Consider the following 27,146-nt stretch of genomic DNA (forward strand, 5'->3'; position numbering starts at 1 on the left):
GCTGAGGGTCAAACCCAGTGCCTCACACATGTTAGGCAGGCACTCTACTACTGAGCCACAGCCACAGCCACAGCCCTCCCACTATAAATCTTTTGTTATTCAACCTATAAAATTCCTTTTGCTACCAAATCTGTTTTTCTGAGTCAAATAATTTCACGTATGACTCTCTTAGGTATAATAAATTCTTTGATTTTATTATGATTGATAATCACCCACTCATCAAACTGTTCTCAGCCATTTCATTTTAACATATTCTTCTTAAGTTGGCCTTTTCTTAATGCCTTTTGTTTTTTGCTTAAAAGCAAAATATATTTTAACTTTTGTAAGGGCCATTACAGGGTTTCCGGAAAATTAGGAGAGCCTAGAGAATTGCTCACAAATGTACCTGTAGGACAGAATACAGGAGGGCACAAACTGGTTTTGTTCTTAGACTTCTGATATTTGAATATTATTCTCATATTGTTATATTTGCCTGTTTGTTAAGGTGGGTTTTTGGGGGGAGGGTGGGAGTTCTGGTTATAATATTCTTTCAATGTATTATTTTCTTAATCAAGATGTTTTAGGCTACAAATAGTTGGTGTATTAAATTGAGTGGTTTCACATGACCAGAAACCATCCCCAGAGGTTGAGTGGTACTTCCAGTGGTAGTTGGTTCAGTGGCTTAATTTGAGACCCACAATATCAACAGAGCCCAGGTTGCCATTCATATTTCTACTCTGTCATCCCTGGTATGGTGGACTTGTGCTTTGTGTTGAAAATAGCTGTTGTAGTTCTAGGTAGAACTTAAGATTGTAGCAAAAATCCAGTCCTAGAAGAAGAAGATTCACCCGTGTATTGGTGATGTATATTACTCCAGGGGCCACCCAAAAGTGTTCTGCTCTGATTGGCCATGCTTGGGTCCCCTTTACCTTCTCAAACAATTTGCTGGTGGATGGAGGGAGTTACCATTATGAGTGTAGACTGATAGAGACCCAGATCCTCCCTGGGCACACACATAACCCCGAGAGGAGGAGGAAACCTCAAACAAACCTGAGCACTCTCTAGCAAAGAAGAGGGGGAATATACTTGGGTAGGCAGGCCACAAATTATTTACTATCTCTGCTTTTTTCTTTTTGCTTATTTATTTCACTTAGAGACTCTTCTGTCCTGACATTCTTGTAATATAACCTTCTTTTCCATTATTTCAAGTGTACCACACTGTTAAGGTTGCAGGTGTAGTTCATGTGTACTTATTACAGTGTGTCATTCAGTACAAGCACATTCACCCATTGTTTTATCATTTCCTGTGTCCTTTTCCTAGCAGTTAAAGAAAGTAAGAACTTGGATTCTCTTTCTCTGCTTATTAGTACTATCATGCTCAAAGAACAGTGTTTCTAAAATACCATGTGAATCTAGAAGCATCTCAACCAAATCTGAACTTATCTGCTGTATGCACAGCTTTTGAGGCACTGCGTCAAGTACTAGGGATGGTCTAACCACGACACCTAGAGATATTGCCTCCATCTGTCCACTTTAGAGCCTAGCCTAAAACGGTAGACTTATGAGAGACCCAGCAGGGCAGAGGCAGTGGTCCCAGTTCAGTGACTCAAATCTTTCAGTATTCTCCATCAGCTCTAGGCCTTCTGGCTTTCTCTGGCTTATTTGGTCCTGTTTTTTTTTTTTTTTTCCATTTGACATCACAGTGCCTCTCAGAGGCTGTAAATTGGCTCTCATGTGTGGTAAGTGTTCCATTAGAAAAATTAAACAAAACAAAAACAAACCTACTGTGCCTCTGAGAAAGAATATTTATTAATCAATTGGTGTCCAAATACCAATTGGAAATGTTGATGATATTGTATTCACTGTTTCAACAGTTTATTCTCATCTAATATTCAACCAATATGATCAACTGACATTATCAACCATCTTTTTTTTTTTTTTTTTTGGTACCAGGGATTGAACCCAGTGGTGCTTAATCAGTGAGTCATATCCCCAGCCCTGTTTATTTTTATTTTGAAACAGGGTCTCGCTAACTTGTTTAGGAACTCACTAAGTTGCTGAGGCTGGTTTTCAACCATCATTTTTTAAAGTAAAGAACAAAAAAACACTTTTAGAAAGTAGTTAGTATTGGCATTATTGCTAGAGTGTTTGAATCTAGTTTTTATTCTTCTAATTTTATAGTTTTGAAAGAGTTTAGTTTGAGAATATGCTTAGTCAAAATATTTTTAAAAAGAAATCTTGGTGTTTTTATTTTTCAGAAAACTCTGGACTATATTTTCCAGAAATAAAGAGAGATCCAGGCAAATATTTACACAGTTGTCCAGAATCTGTAAGAAAATGGCTTCGACAGCTAAAGAATGCTGGGAAAATTCTTTTGTTAATTACCAGTTCTCACAGTGATTACTGTAGACTTCTCTGCGAATATATCCTTGGGTAAGTAAGTAATGAGTCATTCCACTTTCATTGTCTTATAAAATTGATAGCAAACCAGACCAGTGTCTTTTTAAAAGAGTTGGACTATACCCATATTATTATATTAAATATTAAATAGTGCTGAGTGACAAGTATAATTTTTTTCTCATAACATACCTCAATATTTGTTGATAGCAACCTACCCCTGATACATTTTAGCAAAGTAATATTAACTGGGGCCAGTATATTTTTAGCTAACATATGATCTGGGCTTTAGAGTTTGGGGAAGGTCCTTTGGTCTTCCCTGCATTTCATTTCTCAACTTTGGATGATTACTGAGAGACTCTGAGTTGTAGAATACACTCCTGACATTTTCCTGGAGTACAGCCCCTCTGTCTCCATTTCAGTGTGGAGCCATATACCATTCACCACTGCCAGGGATGGAAGTGTTACCCGTGAAAATCAAGGCAGTATAAATGCAATAGACTTTAAAATAAAACAGATGTGGGTTCAAGCCCTGCTTTGCAACTGACTGTGTGACCTGGGGCAGGATTTTGTAACCACTTTTAAGTCATAATTTTGTCATTTTAAAAATTGGACAATAATACCTCCTAGGTGTGAGGGGATGTTTAAATAGCATACTACAGGATAATTATTAGGCAGAGTAGTTGGTAAAGTTTCAATAATTGTTAATACTTAATTTATTGTTATTCTTGTAAGAAAAATAAAACAAAAAGGAAATATCCCAGAGCTTGATTCTACAGTGGCCTGTTAGATTTCCCCTAAAGTCTCCTCAAATTTCAGCCCACAGAATTGCTGTGTGGAGCAAGTTTTAGCCTCCAAGCTGACTCCACCAACATTTTTTAGTCTCAGAATTTCCGTGTTCAGTGTATTCTGTGGTGTACTTATCTGCAAGTAGATCTGCTTTCTGAAATATATGCAGGCTGAGATCCTTTAATTGAATTGAGGCTGAAGTCCTGGAGGCCTTGTAAGGTGCCTCCAGGGGAGACATTTGCTGCTCTGGTAGCGGGACTTGCTTCAGAATAAACAGTCAGGACTTATAAAACTCCTTTTTCACTAGCACAGACAACCCAAATTTTTCTTCTCATCTTTATTTCTATTTATCACAGTTTGGGGTTGTAAAAATATTTTGGAATATTGGGGAAATATTGTTTCTCCAATGTCAGGGAGAAGGACTTTTTTCCTTTGCCATTCCAAATAATCCTTAATATGATACTAAATACATATTTAAAGTCATTAATTGTTGCCTTCTAAGAATTGCTATATTATAAGCCTACACTGATTTTCAAAATAAAATATCTTCTTAATGGTTTGAGTACTCTGAGAAATGTCACTGGATTTGCTATAATGCTAGTTTCTTTAAGACCCATATAACAAACAAAATTATTTCAGTCCCCAAATTTTAAAATGTCTCTCCCAGTTTCTAGCTCTTAGAAGCTATTGAATTTACCGTGTAATATTACCATCAGGAGAAAGCCAGCTCTGTGCCTAGAGTCAATGTGCTGCTGCTTTTTTGAGTAGGGGATGTACCAGGGATTGAACCCAGGGGTGCTTTACCACTGAGTCACATCTCTAGCTCTTTTTATTTTTTATTTTGAGATAGGGTATAAGTTGCTTAGTGCCTCTCTAAATTGCTGAGGCTGGCTTCAGACTTGCAATCCTCCTGCCTCAGCCTCCTGGGCCACTGGGATTACAGGCATAAAAGTTGACCAAAAGATAAGAAATGATGCAGTGATAAATAGATGGGCTGAGGTTAAGTTCTGCTTTCTATGCACCTTTTCTAATTTCTTAAAATAAGTTAATGAAAACTTTGCTTTGTAGGAATGATTTTGAAGACCTTTTCGACATTGTGATTACGAATGCATTGAAGCCTGGTTTCTTCTCCCATTCACCAAGTCAGAGGCCTTTCCGCACACTCAGTAAGTTATGTTTTGTTCCTTTCCTCTTCTGTATATCTGCTGACTAACAACCACATGCAGATTACTGTGTCAGATGTAATACCACGTCTTCTTTCCCCTCTTGGGGGAGAGAGAAGGTAATAAACCTGTGTTTGTATTTAAATTTACCACTTACTCATTTGTTTACATGTTATTGTCTCCTTGATTTTAAAAATGATGGTCAAGGGTTTCACCTTAATTTTTAGGGCCCGTTAAACATCTCAATAAATATTGGAAAGAATTAATTATAATAAGTCAGAATGGATTATTTTTTAGAACAAAAGTGCTTGCAGAATCCCTGAGGATCATAAAAACACAGTATTCTCTCTGGGGAAAGGACAGGATATTCAAGGAAGAGTAGTTAAAATTGTCATACTTGTTGCCAGGCACAGTGATGTATGCCTGAAATCCCAGGGACTCCAGGAGGCTGAGACAGGAGGATCGCAAGTTCAAGGCCAGCCTCAGTAACTTAGGCCCTAAGTGATTTAGTGAGAACTTGTCTCAAGATAAAAAATAAAAAGCCTGGGGATATGGTTCAGTGGTTAAGCACCCCTGGGTTCAATCCCCATGCCCCCCACCACCACAAAAAACAATTGTCATACATGTAAAGAGGCTGATAAAGGAGGTTGAATGAAAAGAACAAACAAAATTTGCAGTTAAAAAGGAATGATAACAGCAGAGTGAGAAACTCATGATAGGTGCTCTCCAAACACTTCTTGAATAAGTATGTAAGTGAATAAAAGCAGAACCTGATCAGGGATAGAGGAGTTATAGGCTTGGGGGAGTGAAAGACAGGAAGCTTAGTTGTTATGTCTGGTGTCTTTTGTATATGTCAGTTAAACCCAGTATTATATTAACATTTGAGGCTCATTCAGAAATTCTCTTAGGAGGGCTGGAGTTGTAGCTCAGTGATAGAGTGCTTGCCTGGCATGTGTGTGGCACTAGGTTTGCTCCTCAGCACCACATACAAATAAATAAAATAAAGGTAGTGTGTCCATCTACTAAATGTGTGTGTGTGTGTATGTGTGTGTGTGTGTGTGTGTGTGTGAGAGAGAGAGAGAGAGAGAGAGAGAGAGAGATTCTCTTAGGAGATATCTAAAGAAGCCCAGGAATGCTTGGAAGTTGAAACACAGTAAATGGTTATAAATACATGTAAATGTATATAAAATCCTTAACAAATAAATTTTTAGACCTATGTAGAGATCTATTTAAAATCATATAAAAATGAAGATATATGTATAAAATACACAAAATACATAAAAGCACAAATGTTTAACTTTTGTTCATATACTTGGCATTATATAAATAACCTAGGCTGTGTTGGAGTGATCTGTAATATACATTTCTCTTTACTTTCCCCTGGCTACGTACTATACTATTTTGAAATGAAATTTAAAATCCCCCAAAGAAGTATTCACATGAGTCACATACATCCAGTGTTGTTATTTAACAAACCAATACAAGAGTATTTACTTAGAACTGCTACTCTGCTATTCCAAAGCCTGTTCAGTGCCACTGGATTGACAGTAGCTCAGTACTCTCTCGGTAGTGGCTCATGAACAGTAAAAGCCAAGTTAGGTTTAGTGTAGCAAGTGTCAAGTATGAGGGACCCTCAGTGAACCACATGGGTGTGGAAGCACATAACACCTCAGCAAGTGTGAGGGATAACTACAGATTCTGGTTAGTGTTGTGAAGGTAAAAACTACCTGATGGGTTTAATGGTTGACCAGTGAAGGTGTGTCCAAAAAGATGAGGTAAGGTGATGTTCAAGGGGGGTCCTGAGAGGCAAGTAATAAGAAGAGCAGAGGAAGGGGGTTCCTAGCAGTGGAACAAACAAATGCACAGGCCTACTAGGAGAATAGTTTTGTTGTATTTCAGTGACAAAGAGGCAGCATGTCATTCTGGCACACAGTTATGGGAAGGGAGATGATGAAGTTAAGGAGGCAGGCAGCCTCAGAGGCTGTGGAAGCAATCTGTAGCTACTCAGTTGTTTGAGGCAGGAGAGTGATAAGATGTCACTTTGGCTGCTGGATGGAGAATCTGTTGGTTGCCAGGAAAGATGGAGAGAAAGAGGAAGACCAAGCAATTACAGTGTCCCAGGTGAAATTTTGGTGGTTTAGCTTGGGACAGCAAAATTTATTTTTTTTTAATTTGAATTCCACTTTCTTTAAATGTAATTTGTATCTTATTAATTTACTGACAAGTAAAATTTGCATAGTTACCATGGGCAGCATGATGTTTTGACATATGTATGTATTGTGAAATGGCTAAATCAAGCTATTTAACAATATACATTAGCCCACACACTTACCATTTTTGTGTGTGATAAGAACACTTAAAATCTATTCTCTTAGTAATTTTCAAATATAGAATACATTGTTATTAACTAATGATGTACCATAACTATCTTGAACTTTTCCCTGCCATCTAACTAAAATTTTGTGTCTTTTGACCACATTTCTGCAGCCCTACCACTTCCCTGCCTCTAGTGACCACTGTTCTTGCTATTTCTGTAAATTCAGCTTTTTTATATTCCATGTGTGAGATTATATAGTATTTGTCTTTCTGTGTTTGGCTTATTCCACTTAACAAGATGTCCTACCAGTTTATTTGTGTTTTCACACAAAAAAACAAGATTTCTTTTTATTTTTTAAAGCCAAATAGTATTTCATTATGTATACAGTTGATCCTCTGCATGTTCAGATATAACCAGTTGCAGATCAAAAATATTCAAAAACATTTCATCTGTACAGACAATGCAGATTTTTGTCATTGCCTAAAAAATACAGGATAACAACTATTCACATAGCATTTACATTTATTAGATGTTATAAATAAACCAGAGGTGATTTTAAATATATGGGAAGATGTGCATAGGTTATATGCAAATACGCAATTTTTATAGAAGGAACTTCTGTGGGTGGTCCTGGGACCAGTCCTGCATTAAACTGAGGGATGACTGTGTGTACCACATCTTCTTTATTCTTTAGTCCTCTTGAGAGACATTTAGGTTGACTTTATGTCTTGACTATTGTAAATAATGCTGTAATGAACATAGGAATGCAGATAGCTCTTCAGTATGCTAATTTCATATCCAATGGATGTATACTCAGTATTGGGGCTGCTGGATTATACAGTAGTTCTGTATCTATTTATTTATTTTAAATTTTATTTTGATGGTGCTAGGGGTTGAACCCAGAGCTTCGCATATGTAGGCATATATTCTACCACTGAGCTCTCCCTCCAGCCCAATTTTTAATTTTTGGAGATACCTTCACACTATTTTCCATAATGACTGTACTAATTTTATTTCACCCAACATCTAACAATATGCAAGTTTTCCATTTTTTCCACATTCTGGCTAATGTGTGTTATTTTTCATCTTTTTTTTTTTTAAATAAGTCATTCTAACAGAAAGGAGGTGATATCTCATTGTGTTTTAATTTGTATTTCAAATGTTTAGTGATGTTGAACATTTTTTGATATTATACATGTCCATTTTATCTTCTTCAGAGAAATGTCTATTTGAATTCTTTGCCCATTTTTATTTTGTTATTTGTTTTCTATTGAACTGTTTTACTTCTTATATATTTTGGATATAATCCATTATCTGATATGTGGCTTTACAAATATATTTTCCCATTCCCTACATTGTCTTTTCACTCTATCATCTCCTTTGCGTGCAGAGGCTTTTTAGTATGATGTAATCTCTTTAGGTCTATTTTTGGATTTGTTGCCTCTGATTTGGGTCACATCCAGAAAATCTTATAAAAGCCAAGTTTTTATTTTGCTGTTTGAGAAATGAAAAGTCAGGATTGATAAGGTAGAACTCAAAGTCTTGTTACTGTTCCCAGTTATGACCACTATAAAATGGCTTCAGGACCTCAGAATATATGGGACCTCATGTTTTATGTACAGAGTTTAGAAAAGCTTTTTTTTTCCCCCACATCCAGGAGGTCCTAGAAGATGTCTTATATTCTTTTTTTGAACCCAGTGCCTATCACATGCGAGGCAAGCGCTCCACCACTGAATACAATGCCAGCTCTGTCTTGTATTCTTTTGAGCCTTGATTTTCTGGACTTCCAATTTAAAATATTTAAAAGGAAGATATAATTAAACATAGGATTTAGATTTAATACAAAATAGTTGTTTCCCTTTTAGAGCACAAAGAAGATTGCCAGAGCAATTATTAGAGGATGGTGCTGCTTATATTAAAAAAAAAAAAAATTTCTAGTTCATTATGTTTGGTTGTGGTGTTTATTTTGCTGATGATTGATTCTCACCTGTCTCTTAACTACTTGATCTAGGTTTACACTACTGGTTTCCCTTCCCTTTCTCTTTAAATGTTAATTATTCCCAGCATTCTGTGTGTGGCTCTCCTTTTTTCTGTTGTTACTTTAGCTTTCTACCACTCAGATGGTTTTAACTATCATCTGTTCACTAATGACTCTCAATTCCTTACCTCTCTGCTTCACTTTTCCCTGATCTGCACATGCCTACTTCTGTCCTCTATATTCTCCACACCCCAGAGCTCAAGTCGCAGGAAAGCTGAAGCACTTAAAACCTTACACTGAATCCCCCTCCCTTCTTAGCATGCTCTTCTGATTTCATTAGTAACTTTTCCAACCACAGATCTTAATGAGTCATCTTCCAATTCCTCTTTCCCCTTCACATCTCCCCTTTCTGTCCTCTCAGGTTTATCATCACTAACACTGCCTGTATGAATTGGTACAGTATTACATCATGTCTGGGTTATCAGTCCCAGCCTCCATCCTGCCTTGTAGCCCTGAAGCCATCTGTGTGGCAGTTATTGTGAAAGCAAGTCTCCTCTGCCCAATGCTATAAACTCCAGTGGTGTGTAAATTAAACCGTCCTTGCAAATGGTTAAAGTCAGAGGGATAAAATCCAGGCTGGTAAGCATGCTGGGATATAAGGTGCAGTGAGCCAATCACCTTGCACAACGTGTCCTTCATGAGCTCCACATGCATAATATCAGTGGTTGTCATGGTGACCAGGGAAGAGCTGGTGGCCAGGCGGGTGAAGACTCAGATCCTCCATTAGCCACATCCCTGTCGACCCTTAAGACCCTCCCTGTTCCCTGCTGCGTGCACTGTGAGACCTCTGCCCTCTCCAGTACTAAGGTTTGGGGTAAGGGGAGGATCTCTGCCTGGCAAGATTATACTTCTACTGGGGAAAGGTATTGTGTCTGTCTTGTTCACTGCCCTGTCCCCAAGGCTGCCACCCCACTCCCCGCCATTGTGGGAGTCATGAGCCACTGTGCTGTCCCTTGGCCTCAGCTGTCATCCACATTCCAAACCCCCACCCCCACCCCACCTCGATCTTTCCCTAGCTGAGACTTCCTGTCTTGAATCTCAGTGTTTTCTCCTGCACATCAGAAAGCTCCACTCAGTGTTCTGAAATCAACTGTGATAATCTCCTTTCATCTGGAAACCAAATGCAGCCAGGCATACTGGTCACCTTTGTGCCTTATCATACTCACCTAACCATCCGTTAAATCTTTATTCTTTCACATCCAGTATGCTGGGCTTCAGACCTGTTTAATCTACCTTTGAAATCTCTCATCTCTACCCTCCTCTTTCTTTCCACTGGGCCTTGTAACTCCTCCCCACCTCTCTTCAAATACCTTTTATTAGCATGGACATGCCTTTGTCACTTACTTTTTACTTTTTCAGTATCTTTTATGGAATTCACTTATAAGTGTTAGGCAAAAAGTATATTTAATCATGTGCACACAGAATCTCATTAACTTTCCATTCGGTATAGCATCCTAAAACTAATTCTGCAATCTCCTTGCTAAATTCTTTTCATCCTCCTCAGTCTGTTTTTCACTACAGGTGCCCATTATTCCACCCCTGTTGGAATGATTACCTTTTATTATTCTTTATTCAGCATGTTTTTGCTCCTGCTGTTCTCTGTCAATGTTGCTGAGATTTTAGTATATATATATAAATCACCCAGGGATTTTGTTAGAATGGAGATTCTGATTCAGTAGGTCCTAATGAAACCTAAAATTCCTCATTTCTAAACAAATATTATAGTAAGGCAGATGCTACTGGTCAGAAGATCAGTTAAGAATCTCGCTTTCTATATTATTTGAAGAACAAGGATAAATATGGAATTCCTCCCTCTCCTCTATCTGATGACTTTCTACCCCTGCTTGGAGGCAAGCACCGACAACCTCCTTTCTGTACTTCCTTCCTCTGGTTCCAGGCAGTCATTTCCTCTCTGTGTTTGTTGGTGCCTTTCACTTGGTTATAAAGGGGAAGTTATCTGGGGAATTTCCTCACTGGGATGTGAGTCCTGAAGATGGCAGCTGTGCTTCACATTTCCTTGACCTACATAACATAAGCCTTGTGTTCTCCATATTCTGCACACCCCAGAGTGCAAGTCCCATGAAACCTAAAGTACTTATAACCATACAGTGAATCCCCCTCCCTTCTAGCATGCTCTTTTTTCCTAATTTCAAAAGAAAAGAAAGCAAAATCTATAGAATTATATTTTCTGAAGTGTTGAGACTCAGTAATCTTCAAATCAAAAAAAAAGAAAGAAAGAAAAAGAAGAAGAAAAGCCAAAACAAACAAAAGAAAACCCTTTATGCAAATGTTCACTCTCTTCCCTGTCACCAGCTACTTGCACTGGAAGCTACCTTGAAGGACAATTAATCCACAAGGGCAGCTTCAAGGGTTCTGACAGAACCTCCTTAGCTAGGATTCTATGTGACTCAGAAAATTATTAATCCTAGTGGTAGAGAGCCAGGTAATGCCAGCTGTGTGTCTCCAGCATAGTGCCAGTAACACTAAAAACTTGCTGAATGAAAGAGTCCCAATCCGTAGTGTACAGTTAAGAATTCATTCGTTAATCTGAATGTTTGACTATGGCTTATTTGTTGATTTGCTTGAATTTGTACCAAGTTTAGCATTTTGACAAAGCCACAGCTTCTAAACAAATAGGCATTGAATACAGCCCTGTCTGCAGGTCTCTATACTACCACTGACAGATATTAGCAACTAAGTGATGTCTTAGTGTATATATCTAATTGAAAATTCTTGTCCTGTAAAGAAATTAACTTCCTATTATAATAGGCCCAGAAATGAGCAGGTAAATAAGCATATTGAAACAGAAGGAAAAGATACATAGCTCAAAGGAGCTCATAGCTATTAGTATTTTAAAAATTATGAACAAATAGGAAACCCCCAAACCCAAAGTTTTGAAGGGTAAGAATCTTGCTTTCTATGTTATTAACTTTGCTCCAACTCATCAGTAAACTATTTTCTTTAGTAGTATCATTTTTCTGTTATAGTCCGTATACAAATGAGTATTTTACTTGAAAAATTTCTTACTGTTTAAGCAAAAATAAGAAAAAAAAAACAGAAAGTTTACAATGGGAGAAAAGTTCTGAGATTTTTAAGATATGTTTAAATACTGTGTGGCCAATACTGTTTCATGTGCTTCATCTGTATTAATTTATTTATACAACTCCTCTAGGAGTTAAGCATTGGAATTATCCGAGTTTTAAAACCAAGGAAACAAATCATAATCACCCTCTGTCCCCTGTGTCCTCTTTTACTTTTTTCTATTCTATTTATTATCATCTAACATTTTTTTAAATTTTAATTGTTGATAGACCTTTATTTTATTTATATGTGATGCTGAGAATCGAACCCAGTGCCTCACACATGCCAGGCAAGTGCCCTACCCTGAGCCACAGCCACAGCCCATCATCTAACATTTTTAATTAAGCTTTTAAAAATTAGTATTCTCTTGGTACTTCTTGCAGGACACATTTTTTTTTTCTGTGATACGAAAACAGAAGTGCATATAACTACATCCTATAGGCCTTGAAAAGAAATGTGATGCCTTGTTTAAATAGTGTGAAAATATTTGGATTTATAAATGAAATTGTGCTTGACATCTCCTGAATTTATTTTTCTAAACTATCTCAGCCCTGTTGCTCTCAGCAGCCTGGCTGGCTCTCTTCTACTGGAATTAATTTTCTGAGCTCCTAGGTGTGGAGCTTCTGTCAGAATCTTTGAAGCTGCCCTCACGGATTAATTACCCTTAAAAGTAGCTTTCAGTGAAGTTTTTGGAAAGAGGGAGGGGTGGATGTTTTATCAAGAGGGTTTTTGTTTTGGTTTCTCTTTTTTTTTTCTTTTTAGTTTTTTTTTTCTTTCTTTCTCTTGCTTCTTAGATTACTGAGTCCCAACATTTGAGGAACTGTAGTCTATAGAATTTGGGTTTTTTTTTTCATTTTTAATAAGCAAAATAATAATAAGGAAAAGGAAAGAAACATCATTTGACAGATATTAGCAACTAAGTGATGTCTTAGTGTATATATCTAATTGTAAAGAAGATTTACATGTCAAATGTAAATCTTCTTTCAAAACTATTTATGTAGGGCCAAGAGTGTAACTCATTGGTAAAGCACTAACATGGCATTCATCAACCTCTGGGTTCAACCCCCAGCACCTTGTGTGTGTGTGTGTGTGTGTGTAAATTATTCATTTTTTAAACCCTTATTATTTACATAGTACAATAAGACTTTCTGCTCTAAACAAAGACATTATGAGAAGTTATCACTTTTGGGGGAGTATTTCTCTAAGGAATGTACTGAATCTTCTTAGACTTTCACCAGCCCTGCATTAACTGGATCTGGGGAGCAAGTTATGTGCTGGAAGGGGACAGTTTGGAATTATCCACAAACTTGTCCTTTGGTGTCAGATAACCCTTTTACCAACTCCTTTCCCCACCCCAAGCTGAGACTAGGGTAAAATAATAGAGGCACCTAGAGTGCAAAATTTAAACCTAGATTGAATAGACTACAATAAAAATATATTTCCCCATACCCAGTTCCGAAAAGATAGGACTTAATGGTTTCTATTATGTTGTTTGCTTAATAAACCATTTTGCAAAAGCAGGGGCATAATATCAAGCATAAATCTATCTCATCACTGAATAAATCACTTACCAGCTTTAAAATCTTAGGTGAAATAACTTCCCTGAGCCTTATTTCCTCCAACTCAGAGGATCACAGTGAGGATTAATAATATATAGGCCCACGAAGTGCTTCCACTAAGTGCTTACAGAATGCAATCTCCTTCCCCACGTGGTTCCTTGTTACATGAGACCTACGGCCATGCCCTGAGTACAGCCTGCCTGACTGAATACTCTCACTTGATTAAAAAGTATATGATGGACAAACTGTATTTCCAGAGAATGATGAAGAACAGGAGGTGTTGCCATCTCTGGATAAACCTGGCTGGTACTCTCAAGGGAACGCTGTACACCTTTATGAACTTCTGAAGAAAATGACTGGCAAACCTGAACCCAAGGTATTTTCTGATTCAGAACCTTAATGTCCTCTTGCAGATATAAAGAGTTGTAAACTAAAACCCCAATTGTAAATGCATTCAGGTTAATTATCTATGGAATCATCTCCCTCTGTCAGCTGCCATAGCTCTCTTTTTACCTCTGCTGATACAATAAGCCTTTTCTTTGTTGATATAGACCTGGTCTTTATCTGAGACAGAGAAGAGTAAGGTTTCCAAGCAGGCAGCCACAGATCAAGGGAGTGCATGGGATTCATATATGGGATGCCTGAGGAATGATAATCCTGATAACAAAAAAAAGGTTTTATATGTAAAACAAACCCAAACTGAAATTATACTACAGATTATCCTAAAGACCCACTGCTTTTGATATCTTGATCACATTGCGGATGTTGAACATTGGTGTATTTTTCACAACAGAGTACTCTTCTAAAAAATATTCACCGGTAGCTCCATGAGCAAAAGAGATAATTGGGTAACTGAACCCTGCACCATTGGCTCCCACATTGCTGCAGCTCCCAAGGACCCCTAAGGAGTTCCATGGACAAAGGAGCTTGATTTGAGAGGTTCTAGGTCTTATCCCTTAACCTCATTTTCTCATCTGCAGATTGAAATGTGTGGACTAGATCCATGGGACTTTTGCTTTAGAATATCTATGGAGATTTCTAGATTTCAAGCCCAGCAACACTCTCAGGTGTTCTGTTTCAGCAGATCTGGGGTGGGTCCCAGAAACTCTTGAAGAGTGGTTGTGATGTGCACCCTTCACAATCTGCAACCCACTGTGACAAGTTGTCTTTAATATATCACCAGCTCTTCAGTTCTAAGGGCAGATTTAAATGTATACAAAACACATAGGTTCACGTCTTCTGTAGGAAAACTGAATAAAATTATTCATCTCACCTTCTACCTTTTTTCTATCTGCAAGTGGGTTGTATAACTTCTTAACATGAACTTGGTCCTCTGTGAATCAATGGTACACATCAGTGGTCAGTTGCCAGGTTATTCAAAGAAATGTAAGATGCTTTTGCCCTTCTTCTGCCTTCCATGAAATGATGACCACTGTCGCAGTTCTCATGCCTCAAACAGAATTTGCTGTCTGACTTACAGGTTGTTTACTTTGGTGACAGCATGCATTCAGATGTTTTCCCAGCGCGTCACTATAGGAACTGGGAGACAGTCCTCATTCTAGAGGAGCTCCAAGGAGAGGAAGCCTGGAAGCCTGAGGAGTCAGAGCCTCTGGAGAAGAGAGGAAAATATGAGGTAAGCATCCCTTTCACTCTTTTCCTGAAAGAAAAAAATTTTATTTGAAAGCTAAAGTATCCCTATACTACTTGACTTCACAGGTCTCCTGGTCTGACTGAATGTCCTCATGCTTCTGTAGTTTGTTTTTGAAACAGTGTGTATTAATGGTCCTTAGCAGATTTTTCAAGCAAATTTAGTTGTATTACCTGTTTCATGGAAAATTTGACATGTGTCTTTCTACTTGTATTTATGAGACAGTTACGTGGTTTTGTTTTGTTGTTGTAACAAACATTTTTGACGCAAACCTATAAAAGTCAGGCTGCTTTAATACATATATATAAGTCCAGGTCTGTTCTCTGCACAGCACACTTCCATGGAGAAGACCAGAGCAGCACTTCAAAACAGGCAGTAAGCACTGCACCTCATGAGAGTTCAGATTCTTTCCTGCTTCCCTGTGGAGGGGACAGAATATAAACATCTTGCTGACCGCTGCAGCAGGAAGGAAACAGTCCATAAAGAAAGATAAAAAGAAAGCACTGTGTGAGTTCTGTATATTTTGTGATTGTTAAGAAAAGTGTAGTTTAGTTTTTCCAAACAAATGTCAAGCACAGGATACATATAAGATGCTATCTTTTGACAGGTTCAAAGTCTGATGCAAAAGGATTTAATTCTGTGTTTCTAATTACTGTATTCAACCTAAGTGAAGTTTGAAAAATATAATTAAAATCAAATTAACCAGATCATTTCAAAATTGATCCTGGAAACCAAAACATTTACATGTACTACATTCTGCAAAGATAAACATTTTATTTCATTTTACGTTTGAATTCAATTTATCAGACATTGGTAGTTGTTTCCATTCTATATAAGAGCATAGAGAATTTGAGGATTACTTTCACCTCCCTTCATTTGTGACAGGAAGCTTAAGATAAGGACTGGGAAAAATCTCAAATGGAATTTTACGGACTGTTGCCCAAAACTTTCTAAAATCATGGTACATCAGTTGATTATTTCCTCCACTATTTTAGAACAAATTAAAACAGCAAAATGGCACATTTTAATGTTTAAGTAAGCCCAGCTAAAGAAAATAAGGAATAATTTTCTTTAGTTTAAACATTAGAAACAAATAATCAATAAATCAATTCTTATAACATTATACTTATAATTACTTGGAAACCCTTAACTCTGTGTAACTAGCCTCCTATGTCAAAGGAAGAGGAGCTTTCTTCTTCAACTTCCTTCAGTACTGTTCTTACTTATTTCTTCATTTTAACTAAAAACAAGTGAGGGGTTGAACTCTAAGGTCCTTTACCACTGAGCTATATCATTGTTTATTTTGAACATGCTAAGTTGCTTAAGGCCTTGCTAAGTTGTGATTCCCCTGCCTCTGCTGCCCAAGTTGCTGGGATTGCAATTGTGCACCACTGTGTCTGACAAAATTAATGATGAAAATAATTAGCAAGCAAGAAAGAAAAGGGACCATTCTTAATTAGAGAAGGATATCATCCAAAACACCAGTGGGAATGTAACATGTAATGGTGGAATTAAAAAAAAGGAAAAGCCAAAGCCATACTGCCCTTTAAGGTTCTTTATGGATACTGTTTATCAGTTACACTGCGTAACAGAGAACTGGCCAATACTACAAGAAAAAAAAAAAAAAAGAAGAAAGAAACATGGAATAAGATTAAAATTATCAGTATTTTTAGGGTTGTGTGATCCTTAGCATAGAAGAAATCAACAAACTATTAAAACGAATGAGTGAGTTTGGTCAGAATGCTAGATCCAAATTGGCATTCAAAAACTAACAGCCATATTCTTTACCAGCAGGAATCACTTAACAAAATGTGGTAAGAAACAGATTATTTACAATAGCAACAAAAATAAATCACTGTCTAGGAATTAACCTAATAAATATATAAGACCTTAGTGATGTAAATTTTAAGCCTATTAAAAATTCTGAATATAAGGGCTAGGGCTGTAGTTCAGTGGTAGAGCACCTGCCTCACACATGTGGGGCACTGGGTTTGATCCTCAGCACCACATAAAAATAAATAATATATTGCATCCATCTACAACTAAAAAAAAATATTTTAAAAAAATTTTGAATACAGTTCTAAATAAATGGAAAGACATATTTGCAAAAGCATGATTTTTATAGATGACTGTTTTCCTCACATTTATTTATAAAGTCAATCTAATGTTTTACAAAATCCCAGGAGGATTTTAAATGGATCTTCACAAACTGATTTTGCATTTAGAAAACTTAAAACCCATAAATGGCTCAGACAACTTTGAAAAAAATAAATAAAAGATTTGAATTTTACTCCATCAGATGCTAACCATAGTAGAAAACCAGATTGTTGTGTTTTTTTGTTTTGTTTTGTTTTGTTTTTTATCTAGTACTGGAAACAGAGTATGGAACATTTTTTTAGACAATGTTTTCACTGTGAACCAAAAGACCTGACAAAAATAATCAAAAGTTTATTTTGGGACTGATGGTTCAGAGGTCTTACTCCATAGACTGCCAACTCCATTCCTCAGAGCCCAAAGTGAGGTGGAACATCATGGCAGAAGAGTGTGGTGGAGGAAAGCAGCTAAGAAAGCAGAGAGAGAGCTCAGCATACTGAGAACAAAATATAAACCCCAAAGGCACACTGCCCACCCCAATGACCACCTCCTCCAGCCATACCCCACCTGCCTCCATAGTTGTCACCAAGTTAATCCCTGTCAGGGGATTCATGCACAATTAGGTTAAACCTCATATAACCTAGTCATTTCATGTCTAAATTTTCCTGCATTATCTCATACATGAGCATTTTGGGGGTAAAACTCGTACTGAAACCATAATGGGAAAGCATCTCTAATCCAAAATATCTGAAATGTTCCAAAGATCTGAAACTTTTTGATGCCAATATAACACTAAAAAAATTTTGGATTTTCAGACGTGGGATGCTTAACCAGTAAAGTCTATGCCAATATTCCCAAATTTGAAATGCTTCTTATCCCATGCATTTCAGATAAGGAATATGTAACCTGTATATAAAAATTTCAGTGAATAGAAGGAATAAAAAAAGACACGGGCCCATATAAATGTGGGTATGGCAGAACATTGTCCATTAGCAGAAAAGGTTGAACAATTCAGAGAGTAGGATTAAGTAAGTGGTTTCATTATATGGAAAAAGATAAGATGATCTCCTTTTACATCCTATATATAAAAATAAATTCTGAAGGAATTATAGACCTGAACATAAAAAATATATTTATAAAACTTGATTGAAGAAAATTTTGAAAGTATTTTTTTTCATCCTCATTGTAGGAAATATTTTTTTTTCAAATTATAACTCAAAGGACAATAATAAGTAGAAAAACTGATGACTTTGCATCAGTATTAAATAGTTCTCTTCAAGACACCTGGGATACGGTTGATCTTTGGACCTAATTCAAGGGAAAGAGTCTTGCAATATCTATTTAGATTGAACCTTATGAAATTGCTATTTTTATATGTTAAAACAGGTGAATACTACACCTTAATATGATCCAACCTGATAAAACTAACAATGGGTTGATATCTAAGGGGTTTGACAATGGGCTAAAATCAGATACTCAGTGTGAAATAGGACAAAAGATATCAGGCTGTTGACTGAGGGGAAAAGTTTGTATATAAGAGGAGACAAACATGCTCACTAGTAATGCCTAATGTACAATTGAAACAATGGTGAGATACCAATGTAAAGCTATCGGACAGATAAAACTGAGTTTCTATTTTTACATTGATTTACTGATACAATAATATAATCTGAGACATTACTGTGAGCTAATTTAGAAAAATATAACAGACCAGTATTATTCTCTGAAGTTGCACTCCATTATGTTTGATGACTCTGTACTAAAATGAAAATAATTTTTATTCTTTATTTTGGTGAATAGCTTTTTGGCTTTTAAGTTAGAAATAAATACTATTTAGAATTATACCTGGATATGGCCATCACCCTTTGGAAATTCTATGATAAAGGACTATGGTCAGCCCTAGAAAAAAACAGAAAATTTATTACTGAGTATCCCCTATACTTTTTTTAAAAAAGATAGTACCTTGAAACTTTTTATTCAGTTATTGGTTTCATGTTATACGTACATTGGAAGCAGTAAATAATAATTCTATCCTCATCCCCCTTTAAAAAAATAAACACCAAATTTAAAAATTAGAAATGTTTTAACTAAGTCAAGCACAGTGGTGTATGCCTATAATCCCAGAGGCTCTGGAGACTGAGGCAGGATCGGGAGTTCAAAGCCAGCCTCAGCAACAGTGAGGCACTAAGCAACTCAGATCCTGTCTCTAAATAAAACACAAAATAGGACTGGGGATGTGGCTCAGTGGTCGAGTGCCCCTGAGTTCAATCCTGGGTACCCCCAACCAAAAAAAGGAAAATTTTTAACTATCCTTTAGATACAACAATAATAATTAAAGATTTATTTTAATTGTAGAGAAAACATTCTTTCTAGATTGCTCTGTTTGGGGTAGGTTTAATACTATAATCAACTAATTATTTAAAAAGATCATTCTAGTTTGAGATAAAGGATGCTTTATAGTAAGTACTATTTCTTTCCAAAAATGTAATGCATACCCAAAGCCTGTTTATAATTCCTACAGGATTTTTTTTTCTCAATTTGCTTAAAAACAAAACTATGTGATTAATTTACCATAGTTTTCATTACTAATCACATTTATTATTCCATTCTCTTCTTTCAGGTACCAAAGACAAAACTTCTAAATACCTTTTCTAAAAAATGGGGCTCCTTTTTTATTGATTCAGTTTCACAACGGGAAAATTCAGAGGACTCCTTGGTTTATACATGGTCTTCTAAGAGAATCAATACTTACAGCACTATTGCAATTCCAAGTATTGAAGCAATAGCAGGTAAGGGGGAAAATACCTTTTGAAACAGGTAATCTTTACCTGTTATTGGATAGTGATGACAATAACTACCAGGATTCTTGTCCTTTAAAAAAAGGAAATCTTCCCACAATGTTGATTTATTTTTCTTGGGAAACATCTTTTAAATATAGTAGCCTGGGTAATTAGGACCAGCCCTTCTGCTACAGCCAACTACATAAAAATTGGACTTATTTTTTCTTTTTAAGTCAGCTTTCAGGAATAGATTAAATGTAGGAATTACCACAACAGCATCCTTAGGAGGTCTAGGAAGAGTGGGCCTGGTGAACTCCCTTAATCTGTGTTGAAACCCTGGTAGGTTTTATCTTAGAATAAGGATGAATACAGAAGTAGTTTCCATTTTCAAAGGGACTTAAAGCTCAGCTTCAAATCAGCTGAATATCAAAATGACAGATTAGTTAATGCCCTTGATAACCTGGTAGAAACAAATGTAGATTCTCTTTTGAAAAAGATAGTATTATTCTAGGACTCAAATTATTTCTACCAACAGTCCATATAATGTTCAACACTTAATGAAAAATATCCAAGTACACAAGGTTAGGGGACCACAGTAACAGAAATAACCATGTGTACTTTGGTCAAATACAGAAAAGAAAGGATTGAGAAATTTGGTAAAGATGTTAAAACTATAAAAAGATGGAAATTCTATGGAGGAACTTTGATTGGGCAAAGTGGTGAGGAGGGAAGGAGGGGGCTTGGGGACAGAAAAGATGGTGAAATGAGATGGCCATCATTACCCTAGGTACATGTATGACTGCACATATGGTACGCCGCTACATCGTGTACAACCAGAGAAATGAAAAGTTGAGCCTTCAGCTCTCCACTGACTTTATTCTGCTGTTTATATTTTGTCCAGCTTTTCTACTTGTTTTAGCCCAAATGAAAAATGGAAGTCTAAGAACTTAATTTTTGAATTTCAGATTCTTTAATTGCAGTTGATAATATCAAACTGTGTTTTCTCCCTCACAGGATGAGTATGAAAGAAAGTGTAACAAGATACTTACCTGAATTATTGGTGGGATTATGATGATACATAATACATAGGACTTTCTAAAGATCCATCTTCTGTCATTATATGTATTCAATATGTCAGTATATCCTCATCTTTTAAATAATATCTTCTCATTGTTTTTTAAAGAATTTTTTTTGATAACCTAAATATAATTCTCCCTTTTATAAAAAAAAAATCTGTTAAAGAAATGGACTGTATAACTTTGAGGAGGGCCTTTGTCTTCTGTCCACCTTTTTTTAGGAAGAAATATTAATAAGTAGGACGTTAGGACATGGCAATAGTCAAAGGTAAACCAGTGCCCCCCTCCCTTTTTTAGGGAAAGGATGCGTGAGGTTATGTCATATTCAGTTGTTTACTTTGATGCTCAAGACAATTCTCAAAAAACAAAGAATTCATCAAAGTTCACATTTTTTTTCTGTGATCACATTTTTGTGAAGAAGTTATATCTCAAAACTTCATATTATTGCAGAAACAGATTTAGTGTCACTCGATATTACTGCATAATTTGCCTCCAACTAAAAAAGATGGCTAGAATGGCTTTAAACATGTTAGAGTATTTATATAAATGTTATCCTGCCAGTCTCTTTTTTAAAAAGTCCCAAGAGTTGTTCTGTCTCTGTTATTTAATATTGAATTTACTGTGGAAGAACATTTGCTTCATTTAATTGTTACCTAAGTTTGGATAATATACTTGATAATTACAGTATACTTAGTACAGAGTTTTAACAGAATACTGTTGTGGTGAGCAAGAATTTGATTCTTTGTCTGCTTTCAAAACTCAATATAAAAAAAAAAAAATAGCACCCAACCGTGACTTCCCTGTAAGGGACACAAATGTTTTCTTCTTGGAGAATCCATAGTCTAATGAATTCCTAGTCTAGGAATACTTGTTTTAACAAAATAGTTATCTGACACAGTTTGGCTATATTCCGTTCCCTGAGTTCTTCATAATAACAAACATTTCTGTACCAGGAGACAATAAAGTTCTCTGTTTTGAATGAGATAGGTGAAAAATAAACCTCTTACTCCTCTTTTTATTTCCCCCTGTAAAAACTGGTATCTTTAGGCCCAGCGCAGTGGTACACACCTACAATCCCAGTGGCTCAGGAGGCAGGAGGATCATGGGTTTAAAGCCAGCCTCAGCAACAGGGAGGCACTAAGCAACTCAGTGAGACCCTGTCTCTAAATAAAATACAAAAATAAGGCTAGGGATATGGTTCAGTGGTTGAGTGCCCCTAGTTCAATCCCCAGTATAAAAAAAAGAAAAAAAGCTGATATCTTTAGACTTGGTTATCTCATTCAAATTTAAATACCCAGAAGCCATTTTTATAACTGTTATAAAAATTTTGTACTTAGCCAGATATGTTACAGTGGTGATTGGTTTATAAGGTAATCATTTTTAACCTATCATAATTCTACCAGTAATTCAGGTAAGTATATTGTTATACTTTCACATTCATAATGTGAGAGAAGAAATGAAGTCTGGTATTATCATCTACAACTTAAGAATCTGAAGTTCAGAAATTACTTAGACTTCTATTTCTCACTTGGGATAATACAACTAGAAAAGCTGGACAAAATATAAATATCAGAGTAAAGTCAGTGGAGAGGTAAAGAGGCAACCAACACTTGATGGCACAAAATTCCTGGGAAAGAAAGTATATTTCTTATACTTTAGAACTATATAAAAAGGGGAAAAAAGAGATGGTTGGCTCAGCTCTTAGCCTGTGTCATTTGGTAGCTTATTAGAAATTCAGAACCTCAGAGTACAATTTTAGAAACAGATTCATGAATTTACTTTTCAATGCAATTTCATTTATTTTTTTAATTAATTAATTTATTTTTAAATTTTAGTTGTTTTATTATATTTTATTTTGAACCAGGGATTTAACCCAGGGGTGCTTTACCCAGCCCTTCCTTTTTTATTTGGTTTTTTTTATTTGTTTTTTTGTTTGTTTGTTTGTTTGAGACAGGGTTTCGGTAAGTTGCTTAGGACTTCAATAAGTTGCTCATTCAGATAAGCATTTCTATTTATTGTGTAGAGTACTAAAATTGAACTCACTAGTTAGATCAAACTTGTGATCCTTTTGCCTCAACCTCCCAAGCTGCTGGGATTACAGGCCTGCACCACTGCCTACCACTCGATGCAATTTTAAATGCCTGGTTAAAAATGTATTCCAGCTAGGGCTGGAGATGTAGCCCAGTGATAACAACACTTGCCTAGCATGTACAAGGCCCCGAGTTCAATCTTCAGCACCACCAGACAAACAAAACTCCTCTGGCAAACAGAATAGGGAGGACCTATGACATTTACTAATGTCTAATATTTTTCTGTTTGTAGTAATCCTAGCTCTCTTTAACATCAGGAAGGCAGTGTTTCTTCTTATTCTCTAGCACTAGTTTTCATTTCATAGATTGACTGAGTTTTGATGGTTTTCAGTGGCATCTAAAAGTATAATTTCAAAATATTTAGTACTTTGGTTCTACTTGTAAAATTTGTGAAATAAGGATTATTGTTATAAATATATATATATATATATATATATATATATATATATATATATACACACACACACACACACACATGACAATATATATATATTTTTTCCCTTGGTAGTGGGGGTTGAACCCAGGCACACTTCACCACTGAGCCACATTCACAGCCCTTTTAATGTTTAATTTAGAGGCAGGGTCTCACTAAGTTGCTTAGGGCCTCGCTAAGTTGCTACGGGTGGCTTTGAACTCACAATCCTCCTGCCTCAGCTTCCTGAGCCTCTGGGATTATAGGCGTATGCTACTGCACTGGGCTACTGTCATATATTTGGGTGTGGAATGAGTATCATAATGTGATATATGCTGTTATGCTTCACTTGAAATATTTCTTTTTAATGGTCCCTTTGAGAAGTTGGGGGGTAGGGGTAGTATCTGAGGATTGTTTTAAATTTTTGAGACATAGATGAGGATATCATATTTTCTAAAATCAAGCATATATTATATGGTATCTATCTTAATTCCCCTCCAGGTCCTGTGTATGTGCAATGCTTATCACATACAGAAAGTTACCATATTATGTATATTAGAATTCTTATTTTGCTGAACATTCAAAGATTAATCTTAGTAACCCTCTTAGTATTCCCTGAGGCTGTGAAGATTATTAGTTCACATTTACCATTTATGAGATTTGCTGAATAGGACCAGGGAGATTTAATTCTTTTTTTAAATTCAGATGAGCATACCTATTTATTGTGTAGAGTACTAAAACTGAACTCACTAGTTATTAGAGCTCTGAGAATGATTTGCAGTATGGCTAAATGTGATTTGACTTAAGTATTAAGGAAAGACATTCACACTCATCCTGGTGACACCTGTCCACATGGTAAAAGAAACATTAAAATTATGAAACTCTAAAAAATAAAACTGAATATCTCTTTTTTATTTATTTGTATTTTTGAAAGGTGGTTAGAGACCTGCAGAATAATCAAATTGTTTTTTGTTTTTTCTCCCTCTTAGAATTACCTCTGGACTACAAATTTACAAGATTCTCTTCAAACAGTTCAAAAACAGCTGGCTACTATCCATTGGTCAATTATACCAATGGTCTTATTGAATGATGAGATATGGACAACAAGATAAATTATCTCTACTAAAAAATGAAGAACCACATATGCAGCAAATGTACTGTAAAAAATATTAATTTTCAAAGAAATACTGTAAAATGCTTTATATGAACAAATTTTTAATGAAAATTGACCAAGAAATTGATATTTGTCCATAGATCTGCTTTTTATATAAATCATTTTGATGCTTAACAACTCTTGGAATATTAAAATCCCAGTATCCTAGAACTAAAAAGAACATTATTAGTATTTTCTATACCAATAGCTTTGAAATTATAATTCAGCTGGGGAGACCCACACAGTTTATACATATGCCTAGTCTGGTGGTTCTCAAGTGTGTGTCCAGGGATGCATAGCAGCATCACCTAGAACTTGATTATTCCAATTTGAAGGCCCTATCCCCAAACCTACTGAATCAGAAACTGTGGGAGGTAGGCCCACCAGTGTGTTTTCTTAACAAGCCTTTCAGGTGATTTTGATTGACACTAGTTTGAGAACCAATGACCATTTACTCCAGAGTTTAGTTTAATTTGTCTGGGTAAATAGCTGAGCATTGATATCGTTTATAATGTCTTTATTAGTAAGTACAACAGAACTGCAAATAACCAGTCTATACCAATTCCTTCAATTTAGAGCCAAGAACATTGAGCCCAGTGACATTAAATGATTTTCCCAAACTATTAGGTTTGATAGTATTCCTGTTTTTTTCCAAAATAAGAAAATACATACATGATTTCTTCTGATATCACACAACCATCATGGGACAGAGATGGTACTAGAAGCCAATCCCAACCTTCATTGTTACCCACTGTTTCCCCCTATTAGGAATTAATATTAATATTAAGGACTGTTTAATTCATTATCAATAACTTTAAGACATGTTTCTCAATAGGATTAAAAATTGATTCTAGGGTACAAAACAATCTTCAGTAACAGTAGATTCTGGCCTTTTAAATTCAAAAATACCAAGAAAATTCATTTTTATTCCTTGGCATTGAATTTTCTTATTAGGTAAATGTAGTTTTTTTCTTTGAGAGGGAGGGTGATGAAGAAAATGTTGAGAAACACTATTTTAAGGGGTTTATAGGTTTATTACAATCCAGGATATGTTGTGCTTAGTCATATTAGTAGCTATTTGTTATAAGACATTTGGAGCCAGATAATGTTTATAGTAAATTCCTAACTACTTTTTATGCTATAATTTCACTATTCATCATGGACAGGACCAGAAAACAATACTGGTCATTAATATTATTTTACTTGTATTATAGCAGAGAACTTAGCATGGACACATGCAGTGAAGAGATATTTTGTTAAAATTTGTAAATATTTGAGAAATCTCAAATACACTGTGGGAATGATTATCTCAGGGTAAGAAACTTTTTTTTTTTTCCCCTCAAAGTCAGTAGCTTTGTTTGATATCTACCAATAAGTATATGGTGATGTATTTGAAATTGTTATCCAGAATGTCATTGAAATATTACAATGTGCATATACAATCAAGCTTAGGGCTAAATGAAGATGCTAACTCGTGTATGCTATAGAGATCTGATTTTTTAATAAAGTATTTTTCCTTATGCATGTTTATTCTGTAAATGGCAAAGAATACATCTTTAAATGCTTATGAACTGCTATTAATAAGAAAAATGAGAGCCCCCACCCCCTAAAAAATTAACTGTACTTTCCTGGCCACTGAGGAGTGGCAGGGACTGGGCCTTCTAAGTTTCCTTCTACCTTTTTTAGCATGTCAGTGATGACTCTAATGGATGTTTGTTAGACTGTATTAGGCTTTTTACATTTTTCCTGCATTGTTATAAAAAGTGCCAGTGTTTCTAATTGAGTATGAAGAGTAAATATCATCCAAAAGTGACACCATAAAAAAGTAAAAAGAATATTGGAAAAGTTTTTTATCCTTTAATAAAATTATATGAAATAAGGAAGGAAATTTGTCCCAATACAATCGGTGCAGTTTTGGGTGGCAATGGAAGCACCTACATTGGTTTTTATCACTGAACATATTGTTTCCAGTGGAAAACTATTATGTACCATCCTTGTTTACCACATTTATGTTAACTACGCCCTCCTTGGTGTAATTCCCAAGGAGCTTAATGTAGTTTTGGAAGAATTAATGACTTTGGATTTTGTGAGTAGCACTTAAATTTTTTTCATACAGTGTGTGGTATGTCAAAAAGAATATCCTAAATATGACTGAAATATATTGAGAAACACATGAAAGCAGATATCACACTTCAGTTACTAGTACTGATATAGTGTGCTGTCCAGCCACTGGTTCGTAAAGGTTTAGAGAATAAGTACTTCTGCATCCTGTGTAACAGGGAGGGTTATGGATGCTGCAAGGTCTGTGAAAATTAATAACCAGGTATACTTAGGCATATAAGCAAAAAGTTGACATAAACGGCCCAAAATTTGAGTTAGAACTTAATTAAATATATAATCAGTGTTTGCTGCCTTTTTTTTTTTTTTTTTTAATTTTTAGAACTTTTGTTTATTTATGTGGTGCTGAGGATCGAACCCAGTGCCTCACATGTGCTACACAAGCTCTCTACCACTGAGCCACAACCCCAGCCTGGGTTGCTGCTTCTTGATTCAGTTCTTAAACTTAAGTT

General features: G+C 35.9%; 1 protein-coding gene across 4 annotated transcripts in view; it reads left to right on the plus strand.

Annotated features, from left to right (window-relative positions):
- Nt5dc1 (5'-nucleotidase domain containing 1) overlaps positions 1 to 26,096 on the plus strand; it is a 121,775-nt gene extending 95,679 nt beyond the window's left edge. For 3 of the 4 annotated variants that reach the window (XM_046426412.2, XM_046426413.2, XM_058573255.1), the window contains 6 exons: positions 2,238 to 2,412; positions 4,234 to 4,331; positions 13,581 to 13,699; positions 14,804 to 14,956; positions 19,686 to 19,854; positions 24,413 to 26,096. In XM_046426412.2, coding sequence (XP_046282368.1) covers positions 2,238 to 2,412; positions 4,234 to 4,331; positions 13,581 to 13,699; positions 14,804 to 14,956; positions 19,686 to 19,854; positions 24,413 to 24,513 — 815 coding nt within the window. In that variant the 3' untranslated portion in view covers positions 24,514 to 26,096. Of the gene's footprint in view, positions 1 to 2,237; positions 2,413 to 4,233; positions 4,332 to 13,580; positions 13,700 to 14,803; positions 14,957 to 15,302; positions 15,479 to 19,685; positions 19,855 to 24,412 lie in introns of those variants that run through there. The other variant, XR_006847731.2, reaches the window with a different exon arrangement.
- The last annotated feature ends 1,050 nt before the right edge of the window (positions 26,097 to 27,146 follow it).

The sequence above is a fragment of the Marmota monax genome, unplaced genomic scaffold (assembly GCF_021218885.2).
Source record: "Marmota monax isolate L192 unplaced genomic scaffold, Marmota_monax_Labrador192_F-V1.1 WCK01_AAM20220418_F8-fsc00174, whole genome shotgun sequence".
Classification (NCBI taxonomy): Eukaryota; Metazoa; Chordata; class Mammalia; order Rodentia; family Sciuridae; genus Marmota; species Marmota monax.